Source organism: Paroedura picta, chromosome 6 (genome assembly GCF_049243985.1).
Source record: "Paroedura picta isolate Pp20150507F chromosome 6, Ppicta_v3.0, whole genome shotgun sequence".
Lineage (NCBI taxonomy): Eukaryota > Metazoa > Chordata > Lepidosauria > Squamata > Gekkonidae > Paroedura > Paroedura picta.
Genome location: NC_135374.1, coordinates 64,800,455 through 64,825,098, shown reverse-complemented (window position 1 = coordinate 64,825,098; position 24,644 = coordinate 64,800,455). Strand labels below are relative to the sequence as shown.

Sequence of the window (24,644 nt, the reverse complement as noted above, 5' to 3'; positions counted from 1 at the left end):
CTAGGGGACTTCCATAATTTCACTTGCAGGTCACTGAGGTTGTTTAGCAATTATACTTTGGATTTGAGATAAATTATACTACCAGGTTTGAGATAAAGTTACAAACTGGATATTTGATGGAATGGTGGCATGTACATTTATCATGATATAGAAAAAGGTTGTTCAGCTGAATGGAATTAATTGCTTTGCAGTATTGAAAATATCCATCTTTCTCTTCAGCGTGCTGTACCAGCAACAGAATCAGCCTATGGATGCATTACAGGCTTATATCTGTGCTGTGCAGTTGGACCATGGCCATGCTGCAGCTTGGATGGACCTTGGCACCCTCTATGAGTCCTGCAACCAGTCTCAGGATGCCATTAAATGCTACTTAAATGCAACCAGAAGCAAAAATTGTAGTAATACCTCTGCACTTGCAGCAAGGATAAAGTATTTACAGGTACAAACTTTGGTCTAAGAATAGGGGAATCTTTAGCAGTGTCATGGGGCATGGGAAAGGAGGAAATAAAGACACCACAGTTAACATGTAATTTTCCATGATGTGTGTAATCTGTTTCCATCTACATTGTAAACATATCATAGCTTGCAGCTTCATTTTGTTTCTCATTTTAAGTGGGTCTCAGTTATTAAGTGATATTTTACTTTTCTACTTTGACATAAATTATACGTACTTTGTTTTGTCTGCATTTTAATTTATCATAGCATTTAGAGAGAGAATACACACACTACCTTTTCGCTCTTGTTTGCAGTTTCAGAACCAGAGCACGAATGAGGTCTCTGAAACCAGAGCTCAACTTTGTTCTGATTCTCACAAAGGTTTATATTCTGGTTACCCTCTTTTATCCTTAGCTCCTCTCTGAAACCCCAGATTTAAAATTTATTCTTTCTAAGACACAATAGAGTGCAGAATTTAGGAAGATTTCATGGATTGATCTTACTAAATTAGGCTTGTGTTAAATTTACTTTTTACATAATTTTTCCTAGGCTCAGTTGTGTAACCTTCCACAAGGTAGTCTACAGAATAAAACTAAATTACTTCCTAGTATTGAGGAGGCATGGAGCCTACCAATCCCCGCAGAGCTTACCTCCAGGCAGGGTGCCATGAACACAGCACAGCAGGTGAGAAGTTGGGTTATATTCTGCAAGTGCCCAGCTTTTTAAGGTTTCTTTTAAATCAATCTGTGGTAGTCAAGAGTATTTTGCTGTAGCACGGAGCTAGTTTTTCATTGATAACAAAAATAATTAGCAAAAGGAGGCTTAGACTCCCTGTGATTTGGAAGAAATATGGGGTTACCAATTTAGAACCTTTGTGGGTTTTCATGATTTCCAGAAAAATTTCACCCTGCATAGAACTTGCAGCAGTTATTTTAAAAACAACCCCATGAAAGGTACACACTGCTTATTTGGCAATGATTTGGAAATTGATTTCAGTAAATTACTTCAGAATAGTTACACAGTCCTTTTTAAAATGTACAGCTGGTAAAACATATGTAGAATAAGGGTTTTCTTTTTTTAATGTGTAGAACCATATTTTCTCTTCCTCCTTTGATTCCTAGGCTTGTAAACCTCAACATCAAAATACTGAACCTGTACTAGGCCTCAGTCAAACACCTATTTCACAGCAATTGCCACTACACATGATTCCTTCTAGCCATGTAGATGACCTGTCCAGTCCAGCCAAGAGGAAAAGAACATCTAGTCCAACAAAGGTACATATATTGTCAAATAAAATGCCAGTCATTTACAAGAACCTGATCCTCTGGCATCCAGATGTATTAATCCACTTTTTAGCAAGCTCTTTTATTGACAGTACATTTTTGAATATGCACAACAGTTGATACTGGATTAAAACTAGCTGGACATCACAGTACCTATAGCAAACCTGAAGCTAGGGAAAGGATCATACCATTTTGTCTTCCACTTTTGATTATATTTGGAGTATTTAATCATCACATTAATATTGTTGCAAGTGCTAAATTGAGTTTAATAGATGAATTTAAATTCACCATTTGGTTTTTTAGTTCTTCATCACAACTAATTATCTTTTACTTTTTTCTCCTGCTATTACATTAACTGCAATTGAATTATTTTTAGCAATATTTTATTATTAATTTGAAACAAACATTGTTTTAAGCAAACTTTAATTATTGCTTATTGATATTAATGTTTTTAATTTTCATGCTTCTTTAGAACACTTTAGATGCTTGGAGCACTGGCCATACAGTGTCACATCCTCCAGTTCAGCAACCAGTACATACTTGGTGCTTGACACCACAAAAATTACAGGTAAATCTTTTTTTTTTAAACCCTTTAGCTTTTACAAAAAGTTGGTATTCTCCTGAAATTATTGGATAATAGCATCTTTCTTAGCTTTCTGCTTCTTCCAAGCATTCCATATATATAGCATTTTCTCTAAATCTGTACTTCTTACTTAATATGTTTGCAACTTTATATGAATATTTTTATAGTTGTATCTTTTGTTGTGGTATGTTAAGGTGTACAAAATAAGAATAATTGTATAAATTACATTCTGCATTATCTCTTATGCCAAATGGTTGCTGTGTATACTAATCATATACACTTTCATGGACTGAAATTTGTTCTGACTTAGAACCTAGGGCAGCCTTTGGCTTCTTGAGGGCCAGATTGCTTATGCTTCTCTCTTCCTCCAATAATATGATTGGCTCATCAATGAAGAAAGGAGAATGACAGACACATTGCATGGGATTGGATCTAGTGATGCACATGTAGACAATAAACTACTTCTGCCTCTGCAAGATCTTGAGCAATATCAAACACTTTCATCTCTATATATTATAGCCCTGAAATTGGTTCCATAGTATCTTGTGCAAATAGGGATAATATGTTTAACTTAGTGCATGCAGCTACCATTGTCTTTCTCTTTTTTCTTTTTGCATTTCTGATTATGAAGAGGTTTACTCTGTGCCATTCCCCATAAAATAACATGATTTTTATCAAAGGCTTCTCTGTCCACATTCACTTTCAAAGTTTAATATGGGTTCCATATGTCTATCATTGCAGCTAGAAGATTATTTAAATTCCATAAAGATGTCACAAATAAATCTTGCATTGTTCATAATGGGTACAATTCTGCTTAATTGAATCCATACATGTCCGTTCACTCCTTCAGTCTGTCTCCACTTAAATTAAGATTTGTTTCTTTCTCAACAACAGGGAATCTTAACCATGATTGGACTCTGATTTAGAATTCTGGTTACCAAAAGAAAAGACTGAAGTCTTTAACCTTAATATTTCATACAAGGAGGAGGAATCTCTAGAGCAATAATTAAAAATTCAAGTGTTTCCTAAATAAATTCCAGTTTATCTTTGTGATGACTGATTGTAACCCAGTTCCTTAGTCTGAATAGGCTAAGTACATTTCTTCTGTAACTCTAATTAAAGGAAGTATAGATTATGATGACCAGATAATTACAGAAAATTAATTTAATCTTGTAAATTGTTATAATGAAGTCTGAACTTGTGCTTGAAGTTTAAGAAGCATATTTGTATTTCTTTTCCAGCACTTGGAACAGCTGCGTGCAAATAGAAATAATTTAAATCCAGCACAGAAACTTATGCTGGAACAGCTGGAGAGTCAGTTTGTCTTGATGCAGCAACACCAGCAGGTGCCAGTAAATACATTTATTTCAATTCTTTAATTGGACCATATCTGATTTAAACAATAGTCAACAGCTAAGGAACTGTGAACATTGCACATGCATAGAAGAGCTTGGAAGTTGCCTTTTTTCTTATATTATGTCCCTGAGTTGCAGTGGCTTAATTAAAACATAATGGCAAAACATGGCATACCACTATGTCCATCTGTCTCAGGGATCCTCAGGCTCTTGCCCTCTTTTATTTTGCCCTCTTTCATGTTATTGGACATGGCCATCTTTTATGGCAAGCCACAATTGAGTATTAGTATGTGATCTATCAAACTGCAGAAAATGGGCTCTCCTGGTTTACAAGGAAAGGACAAGCCATAGTTTGGCAATTGAACTATAGTTTGCCACAGAAATTTGCTGCATGCAATGGAAAAATGTATGATCACAAGAATCCCATTGGTTCATTAATTTATCAGTGTTTTGTTACTTCTGAAGTGCCTAGCTACAAGTTTACATTACAGGTTGACAGTTAAGATGAATGTTAATGAATATGTTAATTGTGGTTAAGAATGTCATAATGTGAACATTAATAAACTTCTGAGAGGGCATTTGCTCTGTAGGAGAATTTATACATTCAGTAATTGATAACTACTAATGCTAGACTTGTTACTACTTTGAAATTATTGAACTTGATGTATGTAGTATATACAGGGGTGCACAGAATGTGGCTGGGCTTAGTAATCATTCCACATTGCTACATGTAATATTTCCAAGACTAATCAGATCTGATACTAACTTTGTTAATAAGAGGGCAGAAAACTTAAGCTCTGTCTTCGGTATTATATAAATTAGTGAACAAAAGTTCATTTCTAACTTCTAGCAAAAATACACAGCAGTTCTAGTATGAATATAAGCATTCAGGAAACAAATACTATTTTCTTGATATTATAATGGATATAATACTAAAATGCAGATAGACCCATAAATTCAGAACTATGATCCTATGTATCATTTGGATAATATTTTTTATATTTTACTTTTTATTAGATGAGGCAGACGGGAGTTGCACAGGTACGATCTACTGGAATTGCTAATGGGCCAACAGCTGACTCATCACTGCCTACAAACTCTGTCTCTGGTCAGCAGCCTCAGGTTGCTCTAACCAGAGTGCCTAATATCACACAGCATGGAATCCGTCCAACCTGCCCAGGGCAGCCTATGGCTAATGGACCCTTTCCAGCAGGCTCTACTCCCTGCAGCACAGCAAGAACGCTGGGTAGTACAGACACTATTTTGATAGGCAATAATCACATAACAGGAAGTGGAAGTAATGGAAACGTGCCTTACCTGCAGCGAAACGCACTCACTCTACCTCATAACCGCACAAACCTGACCAGCAGCGCAGAGGAGCCGTGGAAAAAACAACTAACTAACTCCACTCAGGTGTGCAATATATTTTCCTATTCCGACTTTACTGTAGCAAAATACCGATGCAAGAACATAAGCATTTATTATGTAAGTTACTGTATTTTTAATTTAAAATATGCAGTGTTGGCAGGTACACATTATAATTGAAAATAAAGAAAATGTATTGGCATAGACGTTCACATAGTAGTTCACGTGTTCAGAATAATTTAGTTTCCAATTATATTTTTATCCCCTCAACTTGATAGAGTACTTGTAACAAATGTTCACAGGGTTCCAAAACAGTGCAGTCTAATCCACATCTATTTGCTAAATGCCATATAGCGTTAGCCTTGATTTATTTTTCAATGTTATAAAAATGATCTTGTCAGGAAAAATCCTTTTTAACTTGAGAACAATGGAGTCTTCTCGACATACTGTTACAATCCTGGGAAGAAATTATCCCCCCCCCCGGGGGGGGTGAATTGAGTAAAACCTTCACTCTGAATTTTAAAAGTTTGTGTTTTTCTCTCTGGACAGAGAACAGGCAGGAAGGTAAGAAGTCAGCTTGCTTTCCCAAAATTACCTTAGTCCACCTTCATACAAATGCCAATAGATCTAGACAATAGAATGGTCAGGATAAAAGAAAAGAAAAGAAAAGAAAAGAAAAGAAAAGAAAAGAACAGAGATTTGGAGGAATCAACTACTAAAGAGACTTCAAGAAGGAAAAGCCTTTCTGACTTGTTCAGTGGGTGGGGAGAAAAGAGGTGATAAAACTCAGGGAAGCAAGGAGGAAGGTCTCTTTGGTACTGAGTCCATCATAACAGACAGAACACCTAAATGGAGTTTGGAGGAGGCAGCTGTTGATGATGTGCTAGCCTGGACAGCTGAAGGAAGCTTCAAAGTAATGGAAACTGTAGAGATCTGCAGCTTTCAAAGCTAAGAAGCCTATCCTATATTTTCACATCTGATGGGGCATTTATAGAGAGGGTCAGACAAATTATGTTTTACCCAATTTGAATCCCTTGCTCAACCTGGTGCTGTACTAAAACTATGTGAACATTTCATTAAATACTTTATAACTTTTTATGCTGATAGTGGATCTCTGTACCACATAAAGCTCCACCATTTTGATAGTATTATAAAATGAGCACCAGTAAGAAGGCCAGCGGTTGGCAAGCAGCTGTTTCTCCAGGGGCACACAAGGCAGCAAAGAGTCCCTATGGTGACCAGGTGCTGGGCAATGGGAGACATAGAGGCAAGATCTCTAATCTGGAAAGGAATCTGGGTGTCCTGACTGTCTCAATAGGCAATTCCTTACAAAGGTCAGGTAGTGGAGATGGATTACCTGAGGAAGGAAAGCCACTCCAGGTGTTCGGAAAACTTTGGAGGGTTAGATAGAACAGGGCCTCTAGGCCAAAGAAGCCCTGTTCCATTACAACTCCCATCTTTCTTCGTGTTTTTATCTTTTAGCTGGCAATTGGTGGAACAGGTTGTCCTCTCAACTGATACGCTGCTGTAGGTGCTGCTGGATTTTTTGCCTTGTTTATAATGTTTACACTCTTGGCGATTGATGGTAGTAGTTTGGCCATATGGATAGTCAAGCTCTAGTTTCTAAGGTCTTCCTCAATCTGTTTAAACCATGTTTTCTTTGGTGCCAGTCACTGGATCTTCCATTCAGTTGGTCGTTCTTGCCAGAGGAGTTTATGAGGCAGTATGCTGGTGTTCATTCGGCAGATATGGCCAATTGCAATCTGCACTTTTGGATTTGTTCATTAATTTGCAGCTAGTTGTCACATTTTCTCTGAATTGTCTCATTTCGATTATGATCACTTAGAGCGGGGGTCGTCAATCCCCGGTCCGCGGCCTGCTACCGGGCCGCGAAGGCCTCAGTGACGGGCCACCACGCCTGCCTCCCCCCCCCCTGCGGCTAGAAGCTCACCAGGCTGTGAAAGAAGCGGCCGCTTTGCTCACGGCCCGGCTAGCCTTTTGCTGTGGGGGGGGGAAGAGGCAGGCGCGGTCGCCGGCTCTTCCCCACCCCCGGAGGCAGTCCTCAACCCTAAAAAAGTTGGGGACCGCTAACACAGAGAGACATCCAGAAACTGATGCAGGCATCGCGTTTGACAGCTAGAAGCTCACCAGGCTGTGAAAGAAGCGGCCGCTTTGCTCACGGCCCGGCTAGCCTTTTGCTGTGGGGGGGGGAAGAGGCAGGCGCGGTCGCCGGCTCTTCCCCACCCCCGGAGGCAGTCCTCAACCCTAAAAAAGTTGGGGACCGCTAACACAGAGAGACATCCAGAAACTGATGCAGGCATCGCGTTTGACAGGTCTTGAGTTTGTTTATGTCAGGTTTTAGTAAAAGTCCATGTTCCTGATCCATATAGGAAGACTGGCAGGATTAGTGTCCGGAAGAGATGAACTTTGGTCTTGAGAGAGATGTTTGTCTTCTTCCAGAGGCACCATTTGACTGTGGCAAACACTAATGTTACTCGGCCAATCCTATTGTGGGCTTCAGTGGTAGATTACACTTTCTTTTCTTGCACCAATGTGCCTAAGAATTTAAATTCTTTGACTTGCTGAATTAGGGCTCCATTGAAATATACATTTATAAGTGATCCATCTGTGGTTACAACTTTGTTTTTGTCCACATCTATTTTTAAGTTGTAAGATGTAGGCAATGCCAAAGAGGATGTTAGTAGCCTCTGCATCTGTATTAGCAAATATGGCACTATCATCTGCAAACATTAGTTCTGTCAGGAAGTTATTTTGGCCATATTGAACTCCACATCTATTCTTGAATACTGGCATCAACTACGATGTTAAAAATTAGGGGAGGCCACATCTCCTTGGTGCACTCCAGTCTGGATGGTGAACTCCTCTGATAGCTCATTTTGAATTTGCACTTGGCTTGTTGAACTATCATATGCTGTTTGGATGAGTGTGATTATTTTGGAGGGGGGATTTTCAGTTTCTAGTACCTTCCATAGAGGCCAGTGGACTCCGTCAAAAGCGGATTTGAAGTTAATAAAGACGATAACAGTTCTCTTTCCTCACCTAATTCTTTCCTCTGCTAGTTGACGGATGGTGAACATTTGATCAATACAGTCCTGATGTGGGCAACTCCCATCACCAGATGTATCGTAGTGATCATTTATTTGCCTTATGTTTTCCTGTGCTGAAATCCTCAGCAATTGTTAAAGATTACACAAGATCACTTAGATCTAAAAGGCAGGACTGACATTTGGATTGTATGATTGCTTTAGTTTTGCAGCACTGCTCATCCACACAAGATACTGAGGACTATTGAATTTATTTCCACTATCTGGAGCCTATTTACTTTGGAAAATTATACTGGAATATCCTATATCCCATGTCTGCCTAATACATGCATGTTAGGATTTATTCATTAGCTGAATCCTCATAATGGATTCTGTTCTGTCTCTGCTTTTCCTATTCTCACTCCCCTTACCCACTGTTTAATGGGAATTAAAATACACACTGTCAGGCTTTATGTATGTTAAACCTTTTCATGTATGCTGTCCAATATAGAGATGGCAAGAAGGTGCAGAGTATAACAAGGTACCATGAACAAGGGAAAGCCTATACCACAATCAATTTGTTATTCTTTAAAGTGCCACAGGCACTATGTTATTTCCACTGCTTATACTTTTGATTACTACTATTAATGCCAGTTCCCACATATCCTCCATCCCACCATTATTAATTAGCAGAAGTGAACAAGGTCTGTATTTGTTTCCTTTTTCTTTTTGCATTTATTATTAACACTGTCATCTGCAAGGATTGAAAACCTATGCAAAGGGGGCATTAAAGAAGGCAGCAGTTAATGGGTAATTAATTAACTCATGTGAACTTCCAGATTACCCATCAGTACTATCTCTGCCAATTCCATCCTTTATATCAACTATTCTTCCATTGTGTGTAATATCAAGCTTTTCCACTTTTGATCATATAACAGTCTCACTTCCAGACATGTTTAAAAGCAAAGTTCCGTGTCTTTTTTCATGATTTGCCCATTAGTCTATGGTTTCATTTGTAAATTAGTTTGTAAAATATTCTGGATTAATGCATGTATTTGTGTCAGTGGGGCACCCCTGGATGCATGGGGAGGAGGGCTGCCTGCCCCAGCCCCATCTACCCAAGGCCAGACGCAGGGCAACCTGTGAGCCTGCGCGAGTGGTCAAGTGGGCCCCGCGCTCCGCAGCCTACCTGCAGCTGCGGGGTGGCGGCTGCGAGTGGTGGCCTAGAGGGCAGGAGTGAGCTGGCGGGGCGAGTCTGGAGCGTGCTGTGGGGCCAGGGGTACGGCCGCCGCCGCCACTGGTGGCAGCGGGTCCAACTTCGCTCCGCGAGGTTAAACACCGCTCCGGGGTGACTGTTTGTGGCACGCTGGGGCGGGGCCATGGCCGCTGCTCCCGGACAATGCGGCGCCGGCTGCTGCCGGCTGCGTTGCGCAAGCTGTGGTGGGTGCAGGCAGGACGGGCGGCGACCACAGCGACTGCGCTGTTTCTGGCCACAGCGGGTGGTGGCGCGGGCCGCTCTTGGGTGAGGCATCTGGCGGCGAGGCGTCACATTGGTGCGGGGCGAGCTGTGGTGGGTGCGGGCGGGGCAGGCGGTGGCTGCAGCGCCAGCGCCGTTTCTGACGGTGGCGGGTGGCGGTGCGGGCTGCTCTCGGGTGGGGCATCCGGCGGTAAGGCGTCACGTTGGTGGGGATGGCAGCAGCGGCATCGCTGCTAGAGCAGCGGCCACTGGGCCCCCCTTGGTGCACGGGCAGGTGGCAGCCTGGCCTGTGCAGGGGAAGCAAGGTAATAGTGGCGGGCGGCCGCATGCCGCCGCACTGCGTACGGCTCGCAATTGGTCCCTTGCCACCGGACTGACAATCGGAGGGCCCAATCGGCAGGTGCGAAGCCCTCCGATTGTCAGTCCGGGGGAAGGGGCCTATCGGCACCCTTCCTGATCCCAGACAGGGCCCTCCCTCGGGGCCCTTACTGCTTTATTTTATCCTCTCCGCTAGGAGCGGTTAAAGATTTCTTTCCTGTAGAATGCACTGAACCTCTTGTAGGTGAGATTTCAGAGTAGATAACACTGATAGATATAAACATGTAAATGAAATAAGAATGTTTCAGAATACATTTGAAGTAGCACCCGAAAATACTTTTTTTCCAGAGAGAACTTATTTATTTGCAAACCAGTGATCATCTCAGAGAAAAGAATCTGTGGATTTCTATTTTGGTCTACCTGATAAATGTATCAACCTAAAGAAGTTTGCTGCAGGCATGTTCACAGTCTTTGGTACCACAAAGTTGTGTGAACAAACTTTTTTCAAGATGAAAGTGGTGAAATGCAAGTCTCAGTTAAGACTTACAAATGAACATTTACATGACATGACATTTTAAGGGTATCTATCACAAACTTTAAAGGACATCAATCCCTTGGCTAACAGGAAACAGCCACAAAAAGCATGCTGACTAGATAAGCATGTGTAGATAGCTCCCACAGTAAAATATTGTTACAAAAAGGATTGCATTCAAGTTTACATTTCTTCATTGACCTCTGATCTAAATAGGTAGGTCAATAATTTTGCTAAGTTTTGATTTAATACATGGACCTCTTTTAAGCATTGGGTACTCTAATGCTACCCTCATGTGCCAGAAGGCTGAGGACCACTGTTTTGCAAGTTAAAGGAACTGAGAATTGATAATGTGTTTTCAGCAAACAGCAGATTCTCCCTTCCAAATACACTTAGCTAGTGAGGCTATACTAACTAGTATGAGTTGGAGCCTGAGTAAATCTTCATTCTCTAAATTGTTTTTATTCCATAGATTGCTTCAGAGTGCCTGGCACTTCCCAGTTAGTTCATGATTATGCCTATAGATAACAGTTGTATTTGGGGATGGGAACCTATATCAGAGATAGATGGTAGATGGAACTTAAACCATGAGACATGCTCCTCCTCCTCCTAGCCCTTACCCAAAATATATTATGTAGAACAGATTTATACAATCATCACTATGGATAGATATGTCCCAAACTAAAGGCTCCCCAGATCTTATCAGCTTTCCATGCAGGATTATTTTAAAATTTACTCTGCCATCTTTTTGATATTAATTGCCAGCAGCCTGATTCCCTTTTTGGTTCAAATGGAACCCATCTCTTCTTACTGGTTTGACTTGTCCTGAAAGTTCCCCACTACTGAGAATATTGCCTTTTGTTCTGACCTTTAACTTTCTGCCTAATAACCTAATTTTTTCCTTCAGGACCACACAACTACATTTTCCAATGTCATTAGTGCCAACATGCACCATGTCTGCTGACTTCTCCCCAATACTACGTATCAACCTATCTAGACAGTGTGTGATGTCTACAACCTGCACACCCAGCAGACAAGTTACCATGCAGTCAAAAAGCCTGCCACAGATAGCACTTACTTTATTCCTAACAATCAAATCACCCACTACCATAAACCTTCCTCCCCCAGCCATCCACAGGTATCCTCAGTACAAGAGAATATTGGCCAATTGCCCAAGGAAGGCGTCTCTTCTGAAGGATCACATCCCTTCTCCTCAGGCTGACCCCTCCAAACTCAAGACTTTCTCTATAACAGCAGAAGGGGTGTGACTGCTCCAGTAAGTTTCTTCCCCCATATCATTCACTCTGCCTCATTAAACTGTGCCTCAACTTCTCCAGGTAAACAACCATAGCCTGAAGGGAACAAACCTGCTCCCTGAGAGCCATGAGCTCCATGCAGCGAGTATACACCTACAATTTCTACCCAGTATATAGATCAGCCACAATTTTGTTTTCTGAATGGCTGAAATTGAATTAATTTTAATATATATATTTTAAATTTGTTGAACATTTATCTAGTAATTATCAAGAAAGCCCAACCAGGAATGCAAGGAGCGCTAGGACCCAGGGGACACAGGCAGGCGCAGATCTCTTTCTCTCTCTCTCTCTCTCTCTCTCTCTCTCTCTCTCTCTCTCTCTCTCTCTCTCTCTCTCTCTCTCTCTCTCTCCCCCTCCCTCCCTCCCTCCCTCCTACCCACCCTGGCAGCATAGCAGGTAATCAGGGCTGGTTTGCTGTTTGGCAGAGCTCTTTGTGTCTCTCACGTGCTGGCTCCTGCAGCGTCTGACAGCAAAATGGCTAGTGTCCAGGTAGGGAGGGCGGGAGCTGTAGGTGCAGGGCCAATCACTGTGCCAATTCGGACAGCCAGGACACTTTCCACCCCCAGGGCTGTTTCACAAATATTAAGAGGAACAATAGATAAGGATATGACCATATATGGTCATTTCAACTTATCCTGCCCCTCCCAAAATGGCTAATGATGGGTCTGGAGGGAGTGGGAAGGGGTGGGCATGTACATGGCTATGCTTCTCAACCTATTTCTGCACCATCGCACCACTTCTAGGGTTTCTCGATGCCTGAAGAATGTTTCAGGGGCTTCTCAATGGTAAAAAAGGTGAGATAGGCTGGCATAGATACACATGGCATGCGCTGCCAAACACTGTATAGCTCCTACTCCCCTGTTGGCTTTCTACCTTAATAACTGGTTTGTTAAGTGCGAAGTCGTGTCCAACCCATCGCGACCCCATGGACAATAACTACGGACCTCCAATAACTGGTTAGTGTTTTATAGATATCTAGAGTGAGGCAGGGTCCTGGAGCCTGATTTCCAGGCCAAGAGCCCTTTGCTTCTCACCTTTGACTCTCACCAAAGGCTCATGCCTTTGCCTAGGAGGAGCCTTACAGTTCAAAGGACAGTTCAAAGGTGAGGTCTGTATTCAGCCCTAGGCAAACTGACCATCAATAAGTAACAAAATTGACAGAGACTCAAACAGACCCAGAAAAAGCACAACTCTCCAGCAAGCTAAAAGCACCCACTTACCCTCAAATTCTGTCCTTACATAAAACAACATCTAATATCTAATACTTACCAATAATGTAGAAGTTTAGGAAAGGCAACCCCCCCCCCAAAAAAACACACACACACACACACACTCCTCAGCTGCTCTCTTAGGTTCTGCCTTCCAGTTGGCCTCTCTCCTTTTTTGGTTTGTTTGTTTATTTTAAATAAAAGAAATATTTATATAAAAGAAAAAGAAATTACTACATATTACATGTTACAGAACTACTATTTGATTTCCATGATAACCTGTACACTACAGTAATGATTTACTGCTTGTGTTAGGCAAAAGACAACATCCAGCATCATGCAGAGAAACTGCCTTAATTGTCTTTCCATTATATAGAACATTCTTCTCATAGATTAACATTCCTCCCAGAGTACACATGGAATTGGAGGAGTGACATAGATGTAGTATGGCTTTGAATCACACCAAAGATATACATTGTTCCTTGCTTTCAAAACGGAATTCCTGTCTAGGAGGTTATTAAACTGCTGATGTAAAATATTTAGCACTCTTTGTAGCAAACTGTCTCTGGAGCTTTGACACAAATTATCTAGAATTAGTATGCTGTTTTATCACCCTCCACCCACACATTAACCCCCCAAATCAATGTGAAACAAATAATACCCCAAATGCAGTGTTTAAAAAATACTAATGTGGAAATCACAATGCTGGCAAATCCCATGTGGAGTGCCACAAGGTGCAGTTCTCTCCCCAATCCTATTTAATATCTTTATGCGCCCTCTTGCCCAGCTGATAAGGAGGTTTGGACTGGAATGTCACCAATACGCAGATGACATTCATCTTTTCACTCGGCCACCCAGACTCGCCCCCAGACTCATTAGCTAGATGCCTAGAAGCAGTGATGGGCTGGCTCAAGCAAAGCCATCTGAAGTGAAATCCTTCAAAGACGGAGGTCTTGTAGTTTGGTAGGAAAGATCCAGGTTAGAAAGCATGGCTGCCCTACCTGCATGAGGTGCAACTATCACTCATGCACTCAGCCAGGAACTTGGACATAATCTTTGACACCTCCCTTGCCAGGGAGAAACAGATCCCGAGAGTAACTCAGCTAGTATTTTTCCGCATGCATCAGACCAAGCTACCAGCACCCTACCTCAGCACCCTACCTAGCCTCAGCACCCTACCTCAGCACCCTACCTAGCAACAGTGATCCAAGCAAAATTCACCTCTAGGCTGGATTTCTGTAACTCACTGTATGTGGGCCTATCCTTATCCTTGATCCGGAAACTACAACTGGTGCAGAACGCAGCAGCCAGGTTTCTTATGGGAACACCTTGGAGGGCTCACATCCAGCCCACACGCCAACAGCTTCGCTGGCTACCAGTTGACTACCAGATCAGGCTTAAGGTTCTAGTAATCACCTTCAAGGCCATCCGTGGTCTGGGCCCTGAGTACCTGATAAACCACCTCACTACTCATACCCCCCAGACAACACTACGCTCTGCTAACATCAACGAACTTATCAGTTTGTTGAGAGAGGCTTGCTTGACCTCAACCAGAGCCAGGGCTTTCTCAGTCCTGGCTCCCACCGGATAGTGAGCTCCCAGATGACATCTGGGCCATGCCAGACTTAAAACAATTCTACAGGGCCTGCAAAATGGAGCTCTTTCACTAGGCTTTTGGCCAAGACAAATGAATCTACTATCAACCAGAATCCAAAGGCCCATCCCACTTTCAAGCTGCACTCTCAAAAGAAGAACAAACCCATGGTGCAGCAAAACTGAACAAAATATTAATTGTCCTTTAGTATTATGTTATAAATTCTCACTGTTCTAAATCATTCCCACCGTTAAAAAATGCTATGTATTCCAAATCAAAATGTTATATTGTACCACATTATGAAAGTTTTCAGTGTAAGCCACCCTGAGCCTCAAGGCAGTATATATAAATATAATTTTAAAAACTTGTCCTGAAAGTTTGACTCTCAGAGGGTATGTCGGACACCTGATCTGGAGCGATTTTGTCAGGGCTCCTCCCTCCCTCGCCAACACACAGACATACAGAGACTTCCTCCTCCGCCCCAGCTTCCCCTTACATGTTGGTTTCCCAACTTCCTTCCTGCTTCCTGTCCCCTCCCTCCCTCACAAACAGACACACACACACTCTCTCTCTCTCTCCTCTTCCCCCTCCCATTTCCCCCTTTACTTATTAGTTTCCCAACCTACCTACCTCCAAGCAAGCAAACACGTGCACACACACTCCCCCCTCCTCCTTACCTACTCCTCCTCTGCTGCCTCATCCCCTGCAGGTCACACAGCAGCTGCCCAGGCCCCAGGGGCTGGTGCAGCCGCTTAAACGCCTTGGTTCACTCAGAGGCTGCCTCGGGCAGGGCAGCCACTGCCACGGCCACAGCGGGTGATGCAGTGGCCGCTGGCTGGGCCCTCCATCTTCTGGCGTGCTTTGTGGGCAGGACAATGGATGTCACGTCTGCCTACATTTCCATTTGATGAGGCGCGCCAGAAGATGTGTCCCACATCAATAAATAAAAAACAAAATAAAAATAAGGCTTTTCTAAACACAAATATGATCAAATAACTCAACATATCCTTTGGGGAAGAGTGTATCTAAATATTTTGGTTTTGTACCCTATCACTAAAATTATATTGAACAATTTCTGTGAACCGTGATTTAAGATTCCACACAAAGCTGCAGCAAAAAACATTTATTAGTAATGACTGAAATCTCACTTAGTGATCACTTCACCCAATTTCTGTTACTAGAGCAGTTAATGGTGATCCAGTCACTCTCCCATTCTGTGCCTAATCATACATCTGAAGTGGAGAAAGTCCATTCAGATATACCCAAGCCAAAAATATACCTGAAAAATATCTTATTGGTATTTTCAGCTATATTTCAGCATCCCAAAGGTATTTGGGTTTTATTGGGAAAACCAGGAAAAATCCCAAAAAAGACCTGGACATATTTGGGGATTACCAGGTAGATCTAAAATCAGCAGATTGGTCTCGCCTCTCAGCTGTTTGTTGGGCTTCTACAGTCATTTTAAAGGGATTGCAGGAGGCAGCCTGAGGACCAGCTGTGTCAGCAGATGGTTCCTACCATCTTGACTTGGTGCTGGCTTCTCATGCTACCTGGTTTAAACCAAGCTGCAGGAGATGTATGCCCAGGATAAATGAAGCGAGAGGGAAACTGAGAGCTCTGTGTCCACCCGGCTTTATGCTGACTTTCCCTGCAGCCCAGTTTTAACCAGACTGCCGGAGAAACCAAGACAGCCCCAGGATTGGGCTAATTTTTTTAAGCAGTATTTTTCTTCTTGGGTCTATTGGTACTGGTATTTGGACCCAGGATTGCTCTGAAATCCTGAATGTTTTTTAAATCAAATAGACATGGACCACAAAATAACAGTTAAAAAACTATTGCACACCCCTAGTTGCTGTATTTGGCTTAGCATTTCAGCAAATAAGTTTTTCTGAGGGAGGAGATTTATGCTCTTGCATATGTTATACATAAATTGTGAACATTGGACTGGGATGCTGAGAAGTACTAGTCTGGTAAAATTACAACTTGTGTATCTATGAATTAATTGTTAACTATGTCTAAATGTGTGCTTTTAAACTTTTTAGTAACCATTGTTTTATTGTTGCTTGGCAAATGCATGGAGATCAGAGATAAAGAAGGGGAATTAGTGGAGAGATGGGTTTGTGAGCAGGTTGGAGTTGAGAGAAAAGGGAAAACATGCTGAGAGAACCACCCCTGAGAATCTCTTGTGTGTGTCCCATTTCCATCCACTCACCATTCTAGTATCTATTGCATGGCAGCTCTAGAAGTGGAACCGTGGGTGTCACTATCTATGGCTCGTTGATTTAGACATCACTGCAAATAATAGTTAAATTTTGCAAGCAGTAGTCTGTCATGAGCTTGACCTAAAAGATTTCTAAGTTATTTATAATTTAAGGATCAAAGTTAATTTGCTAAATAGTTTTATTGTGAAAATCTGAAATGTGCCATGTTCTTGTTTTCTATTGTATTTATCTAAACTTTTAAAAAACCTTCACAGATATTAGTAATTCTATAAGAGAGGTGCACAATTAAGGACCAGTACTTGCTAGAAGACTGCTTTTCTATTAACAAGGAAATATTTAAACTCAGTCATAACCATACCAATTAGTTCTGTCCTGTTCTGTCTGTTACTCACACATCTGCTTACCAGTCTTTAAGCTTCCCCATACAAAGATTGCCTTTCTCCTCAATGAGGAACTAAATAACTTACATTGATCTCTTCTCCATTTTATCTTCACATCAGTTCTGTGAGGTAGATTAGGCTGAGTTTGACTGGTCAAAGGTCACCCAGCAGTCTTCTGTGTCTGTGTGGGAATTTGAATCTGCATCTCCAACGTTCTAGTCAAACATTCTAATTATTATACCATACTGGCGCTCTCTTTCAAGTAGCAGTTGACAGTTTTTTCCCTCTTTTTTTTTTTTTTTGGCAACCCCTATCAACTCTACACTACCAGAGATTTTCCTGTGACACCACCTTTCACCCTGTTTCTAAGTTCCTTGCCCAAAAGATTTTTCTATAGTCCTTGTCATCTCCATGCTTTCTTTTTTGACCCAATTGCACAGGTGTTTGTAAGTCTTCTCTTTGCTATTCCTGTTATCTTTTTAATTTTTTTAATTCACTAGCACACTCCTTTCTCTACACCACTACACATCTCTCATAACACTTCTCTTTACCGTGGAATGTATGCACTTTTGTAGACTGTACCACCTTGTCATATTTTTTCCTGTTCCCCTACCACACTCTCCTGTTGTTTTCTTTTTTTCTATTACCTTATTTCCTTCTTAATCTTCTTTCAATCCGTTTCTTTTCTTTATTTTGCTCCTTATTATTTATTTATTTATTACATTTATATACCACCCTCCCCAGAGGAGCTAAGAGAAAAGTTCTAGTTCTCTTTGCTGAATTTGGCAGCAGTAGCACACAAGGTTTTCAGTCAGACAGTTAACACACTGATAGTTGGGTGCAGGCTGGCTCCAGTGGGTTAGATAAATTGGTACCATCTTTATTGCATATATTTAAACCTAGGACATGAGGAGCAATGCAGACATAGAAATTCTAAGCCCCCCTGTTGATGGGATTTCCACAAGTGACTGTTCCCACAAATTTGGTAAAGAGCTACAAACAGTAGCTGTGTTTAGAATTCTTCCAAAAGTCACTCAAGTAGAGGGCCACAATCAGTCCGCAAGCATTGTATTGTGCTGGCTGAGTTAATTAGACACATTTGTATTGCTTAACACTTAATAATTTTTACAGTTGTATCAACTTTCCTTGTTCCAAAGTAACTTTTAAAAGAGCTTTTTCAATTGTACTTGCCATCATTTCATGTGTAGTAAATTAACCTCAAAACTACATTTAAGTATACTAGAAATTCCAGTAGTATTATTTATGCCATTAAGATGATTCTGTGTACTTTTGAGCATACTGGAAGGGTTTGTATACTTTTAGTGAAACTCCCACCTTTTTGGGTTCCTTGAAGTTAAAAGTACTAACTAATAGTTAGCTTTGTGATATGATCACTGATGTCAGAGATTAAATTTCCATTGTCCTTAATTAAATTTACCATGACAGTCTGGCTTCTACCATTTTCCCCTCTGAATATCTTAGTCATCAATAAGCTTTTGCACATAAGGCTTGTGTTTAAACTGTACTGAATTAATCTTTTCATAATTGATTGCATATTTTAATTAGGTTTGTCAGATGTTTCACTAGACTTATTAATGTGTTATAATTTCTCCCTCTCAAATACATTTTTTAAAAACCTGTTTGTATGCAAAGTAATAATATATGTAAATGCAACCCCACATATGTGTGGCTTAGTTGTCTTGGACATGTAGTCTAGTGTACCATAAGCTGCCCATCCATTCCGACTCTCGCGGGACACTCATGCTTTCCGGGTCTTTGTCCGGATCCCGTCTGGATCCTTTAAAGTCCCACCAGCTGGAGCTCCCTCCCTCCCTTCCTCCCTGCCCCCCCCACCTGGCCAGCAGGATGGCCCGCAGCAGCGTTCTGCCCTGGCTGGCCTGTGCAGGTGCGCCAGGCAGAGGCCCGCCCTTGGCATCCACCTGACCTGTGCTGACGCCACACAGGCACACAAGATGGGCTGGCGGGAGAGGCACACGGGAGGCGACACTGAGCCCAGTTGGAGGGAGGGAGGCCGCCGCTGCCGTGGCGCCACATCCCGACTTACGGTCCCTTAATTCTGGTCACCTTAGTGTACAGGATGAGGAGGGAGAAGATAGGGTTATGTGTATGTGACTTTACCCTTACCTCAAGTACATGTTCCTTTTTTTTTGTAATGAAGGAATGATTACCGTGGGACAGATTGCGTTATGTTCTACTAAGCCTCATAAGGGTTGTTTTATTGGTATATTTTCATTAAAAATCTAACAAAAATACATGTGCATGCTATTACACACATGCAACATACATCTTTGTATGTGTGCACATATTTATTTTTAGGACAACTGGAGCTTTTATGTCCTGTCTAATTATGAAGGCTTCATTCCAAATGTAGCTTTCAGTTCCAGGTTATCATCTATTAAGGGTGTTATTTTCTTAATGTTGAATTCTTGAAACAAAAATTGTTTGTTACTAGTTCCTGCAGGCTGAAGTGAGTCCACATGCAGTCCTTGTCACTGAATTACTAGCTATTTATTTTGCATATTTATGTTCCATCTTTCAGTCAACCTCTAAGTGGTTTAAATGTATTTCTGCTCAGTAGATCTTCAGTCTTCGATGACAAAGGCCAAAAATACCTGGGCAATTGCAAGTTTGAGCATAATTTTATTTAGGACAGGGTATGAAAACCAAGGCCTTTGTGGCAGCTGCTTCTGTTCTCAATGACAGGGGTTGTTTTGGGATATTACTAAAATTGTATTACCTCCCTCAGGCTCACTATTTTAAAATCACTGACTATCTTGAGTTCTAACAGAACTATTTAGTACAGTGGTCCCCAACCTTTTTATCACCGGGGACCGGTCAACGCTTGACAATTTTATTGAGGCCCGGGGGGGGGGGGCTGGTCTTTTGCCAAGGGAGGTCTTCGCTGCCACCTGAGCTCCACTTGCATTCCCACCGGTGCATCTGACTTCCTGCCGCCCACTGGGGGGCGCTGCCAGCAGCAGCTGCACAGTGCCATGCCGAGGGGGAGCCCCAGCCATGGCGACCGCTGGAGAGCACCAAAGGTGAGCCGGCGGCAGAGTGGCAGGGCAGCCCCTGAGGCAGCAGCCGAGGAAGAGCTGCGGACCGGTACCGACTGATCCGCGGACCGGTCCTGGTCCCCGGACCGGGGGTTGGGGACCACTGATTTAGTACAGGAAGGTTGTGTTTTGGTTGCTTTTTGTCCATAGAGCTGTCAGTGTTAAAAGTGTTATTAGTGTGCTAAGAGTATGATGCTGAAGCTCCTTATCACCTTGTTTTTGTGTATATGACTTAGATTCAGTCAAGAAAATGCAGCACTATAAAGTATACTTTTATGTGCATATATTTAAAACAACATTTTACTCATTATTTTTCTTCTCTTTAGGGGCTTCACAAAGGTCAGAGTTCACATTTGGCAGGTCCTAATAGTGAACGACCTCTCTCTTCCACTGGGCCTTCCCAGCATCTCCAGGCAGCTGGCACTGGTATTCAGAATCAGAATGGACACCCTACCATGCCTAGCAATTCAGTAACACAGGGGGCTGCTCTCAATCACCTCCCCTCTCACACTGCTACCTCAGGTGGACAACAAGGCATTACCTTAACCAAAGAGAGCAAGCCTTCAGGAAACACATCAGCAGTGCCTGACTCAAACAGGCATTCTGGAGAGACACCTAACAGCACTGCCAGTGTAGAAGGACTTCCTAATCATGTCCATCAGGTGACGGCAGATGCTGTTTCTAGCCCTAGCCATGGAGATTCTAAGTCACCAGGTTTACTTAGTTCAGACAATCCTCAGCTCTCTGCCTTGTTGATGGGAAAAGCCAATAACAATGTGGGTACTGGAACCTGTGACAAAGTCAATAACATTCATCCAACTGTTCATACAAAGACTGAGAATTCTGTTGCCTCCTCACCATCTTCAGCCATTTCCACAGCAACACCTTCTCCAAAATCTACTGAACAGACTACCACAAACAGTGTTACCAGCCTTAACAGCCCTCATAGTGGACATGTAGTTAATGGAGATGCGTTGGAGGACTCTCAGAGCCCCATTAAAACCGATCCTCCTCTTACTGGTCACAAGCCTAATTCCCAGATCATACCATCAATGTCGGTATCTATTTATCCCAGTTCTTCAGAGGTCCTAAAAGCATGCAGGTAAGTTCTAAGTCTCCTTTAATTAAAAAAGTAGCATTTCATATTTGTTGTAATCTGATATAAAAATCATGAGGTTATTTAAAGGAAGCATCAATCTGAATTAGTAAACCCATAAATTTGCTTTGTTTCTTATGTAGAAATAAATCATAAGTGTTCAGAACAAAGATCATATCAGCAATGTGTTTTAAAATGAATCTTACGTAACGCATACGTAGTGATAACTTCTGAAACTTATTTTATTATGTATGTTGAATATGAAATAATTTCAAGTCTGAGAGTTTGAACTTGGATTATAGCAGCATCTTTAATAGGTTTGTATCATAGACAAAAAGACCAGAATGCACAGCTGTTGGAGTAATAACATTAACCTCAAGGAAGCTCTATGCTGTTTTTATTTTGAAACAGCATTGCCTGCACTGTACATCATATTGTTTTTGAAATTATGTTTCATAAGCATAATATTAATGTTTCGTAAATACAGCAGAGTTGGCAGGAACAGTTGTTTCAAAGGACAGCTGTAGTAGATCAGAAGTTTGCAAGCCCTGAGACAATTCTGATATTTTCACTCTCACTTGCATGCACATAATAATGATTCAGATGTCTTCTGTAATTTCATCCTGTTTCCAGCATTATATTATGAAAACAACCATGTTTGTCATATTCTATCACCTCTCTTAACAGTTGCAAGTATATAGAATACTCCATTAGTTTCCCTTCCCTAGAGAGATTAAATTAACAAAACCATATAGAACAGCCAGGGGGAAAGGGTAAGAATTACATAAAACCCATGCTAATATATAAACACATCATCCAACCCAACACAGCAACATTACCCAAGGAGGAGACCAGAGAAGAGGGGGACCCAATCTCACCAGGTGACACCGGCCTAAGCCATAAGCCTGGTGAAAGAGCTCCGTTTTGCAGGCCCTGTGGAAAGCTGGTAAATCCCGCAGGGCCCGCAGCTCTTCCGGGAGCTCATTCCACCAGGAAGGTACCAGGACCGAAAAGGCCCTGGCCCTGGTTGAAGTCAGACACGCCTCCCGGGGTTGACTGCCTGGTTTCTTGACTGTGGCCACAAATTCTGTATAGTCAAGAATGTCAATTTGAAAGTGGGACAGTACTCTTCACATTGCATAGTGGGATCACCTAGTAGAAATGGCAGGAGTGAGTACCCTTTCTTCCTTAGTCTATATCATAGACTCTCTTACTGTTGCCTATTCATCTCATTTAGAAACAGGGAGCGCTTTTATAAAGCTGTTTCTTCCCCTTTCAAGCCTCATGACCTACACCAGCTTGGTATAGTGATTAAGAGCAGCGGCTTCTAATCTGGTGAGCCAGGTTTGATTCTCTGCTCCTCCAGCTGGGTGCCCTTGGGCTAGTCACAGTCCTAATAAAACTGTTCTGACAGATCACTCTTGTCAGAGCTCTCTTAGTCCCACCTACTTCAGAGAGTATCTGTTGTGCAAAGAGGAAGGGAAAGTGATTGAAAGCCGCTTTGAAACTCCTTTGAGAGGTGAAAAGCAAGGTATAAAAACGAACTCTTCTAGGTTTTCCTATTGGTTGAACCTCTGTAATCTTTCAGGACAAAGTCAAGATAACAATATGGTTGTTGGCTATAGTATGCACTTAAACACTTTAATGCTGATTCTTGAGTAATTTGAGTACATATGATACAATTGCCCACAAATTAGGGCTACCACCATCACATTTGCTGTATGGAAGCAACTCTCATCTGATCTAGCAAGCAGTAGGGAATGGATTGCTGTGTCTTTAAGAAGATAGGTTTTTAAATTTTGTGTTACACTTGTTCTTTTAAAAAAATGCTCTAGATATTTTGTTATTTTTACCAGGTGTCCTTGTTTAACTATTAAATAGAAATCCCAAATCTTCATTAACTATTGATGTATTAATATTGGGAATTTTCCTGTCATACTCTTATTTTTCTGCTTAACATTTAAGTACAGCCTGTCTAGAAGAAAGAAATCATTTTAGTTCTTAATTAATGCCTATGTTTGAAAAGATTTATTTCAAGTAGCAATAAAACAGTTTTAATGACACTTGGATAATATCTACTTTAACTATTTCTGGTACTGTAACAGTAATATGCAATAGGCTATCTTTAGTTTCTTTGTAAATTATTCAAATAAGTTTGAGTTTAAAATCAAATATGTAATTTTCAAATCAAGTATTTGCAAGGATATTATGAATGTTTAAAAATATTCTATTCAGTTTCTGATTCAGAAACATATTTGTGAAACGTGAGCAGTACTTTCCTGCCTACTCTTTGAAGCCTTCAAATAAAGCTGATGGTGGTTGGTGAACAAAAGACCACACTGCCCAGAAGCTGCAGTGAGGAGAAGGCGGGGGGATGGGCAGACATGTCTTGTAACTATTTTTTTTACAGTGGATTCTTTATTAACAGAATACCACCTAGTTCTCCATCCTGACTGCAACTCCCCCCCCACACACACACCATTTTTGTTGTTGTTTGTTAAAACTTTGGAATCTCCAGCTGCAGTTTTTTGCAAATTACAGAACTAGTGAGAAAAATGCCCATTCTTTGTGATTCCAAGCCTATGGAACCATTCTACATTTGGCCAACAGTTTTATTGGGGGAAAGTTAAATTATTTATTTATTTATTACATATGTATACATGGAGTGTAAAGGAGCAATACATCAAACTCAGGATTTTTGGTATATAGCAATGGTAATAATAATAACAATAACCGTTTCAGGATAACAATCCAACAGGGCCATGATTGTTCAGTTCAAATATATGGATTCCTGGGAGAGATTCAGGGGCCTAGTGGGTATTGTTGGTTTTGGTCGACTTCAACCAAATGCCTGGCAGAGGAGCTCCCTTTTGCAGGCCCTGCGGAACTGTTTTAGTTTTGTTAGGGCCCTGATCTCCTCTGGGAGCTCATTCCACCAGGTGGAGGCCAGGACAGAGAAGGCTCTGGCCCTGGTTGAAGCCAAGTGGGCTTCCTTGTGGCCAGGGGTCACCAGCCAGTTGGAGGTGGCAGATCACAAAGCTCTTTGAGGGATGTAGGCGGAAAGGTGGTCCCTCAGGTATACTGGGCCCTGACTGTATAGTATCATTCTTTGGACTCCAGAGATTTTGCAGGAATACAGTGTTTTAGCCAAACAGTGTTACTAGCAGTTTCAGCTCTTTGACCAAAGGCTAAGTCTTCCACATGGCAAGTTGACCCCAACCAGGGCCAGAGCTTTCTCCATCCTGGCCCCCACCTGGTGGAATGACCTCCCAGTGGAGATCAGAGCCCTAGAGAAGCTTAAACAGTTCCACAGAGCCTACAAAAGGGAGCTCTTCCACCAGGCATTTGGTTGAGGTCAA

General features: G+C 41.7%; 1 protein-coding gene across 4 annotated transcripts in view; it reads left to right on the top strand.

Annotated features, from left to right (window-relative positions):
* The window catches only part of KDM6A (lysine demethylase 6A), a 177,149-nt gene that overhangs the window by 116,054 nt on the left and 36,451 nt on the right, over positions 1-24,644 (top strand). The window contains exons 12-18 of one of the 4 annotated variants that reach the window (XM_077342850.1): positions 220-439; positions 985-1,119; positions 1,557-1,709; positions 2,191-2,286; positions 3,543-3,653; positions 4,674-5,069; positions 20,516-21,291. In XM_077342850.1, the coding sequence (XP_077198965.1) occupies positions 220-439; positions 985-1,119; positions 1,557-1,709; positions 2,191-2,286; positions 3,543-3,653; positions 4,674-5,069; positions 20,516-21,291 (1,887 nt within the window). The remainder of the gene's footprint in view (positions 1-219; positions 440-984; positions 1,120-1,556; positions 1,710-2,190; positions 2,287-3,542; positions 3,654-4,673; positions 5,070-20,515; positions 21,292-24,644) is intronic. The other 3 variants (XM_077342851.1, XM_077342852.1, XM_077342853.1) reach the window with 3 other exon arrangements.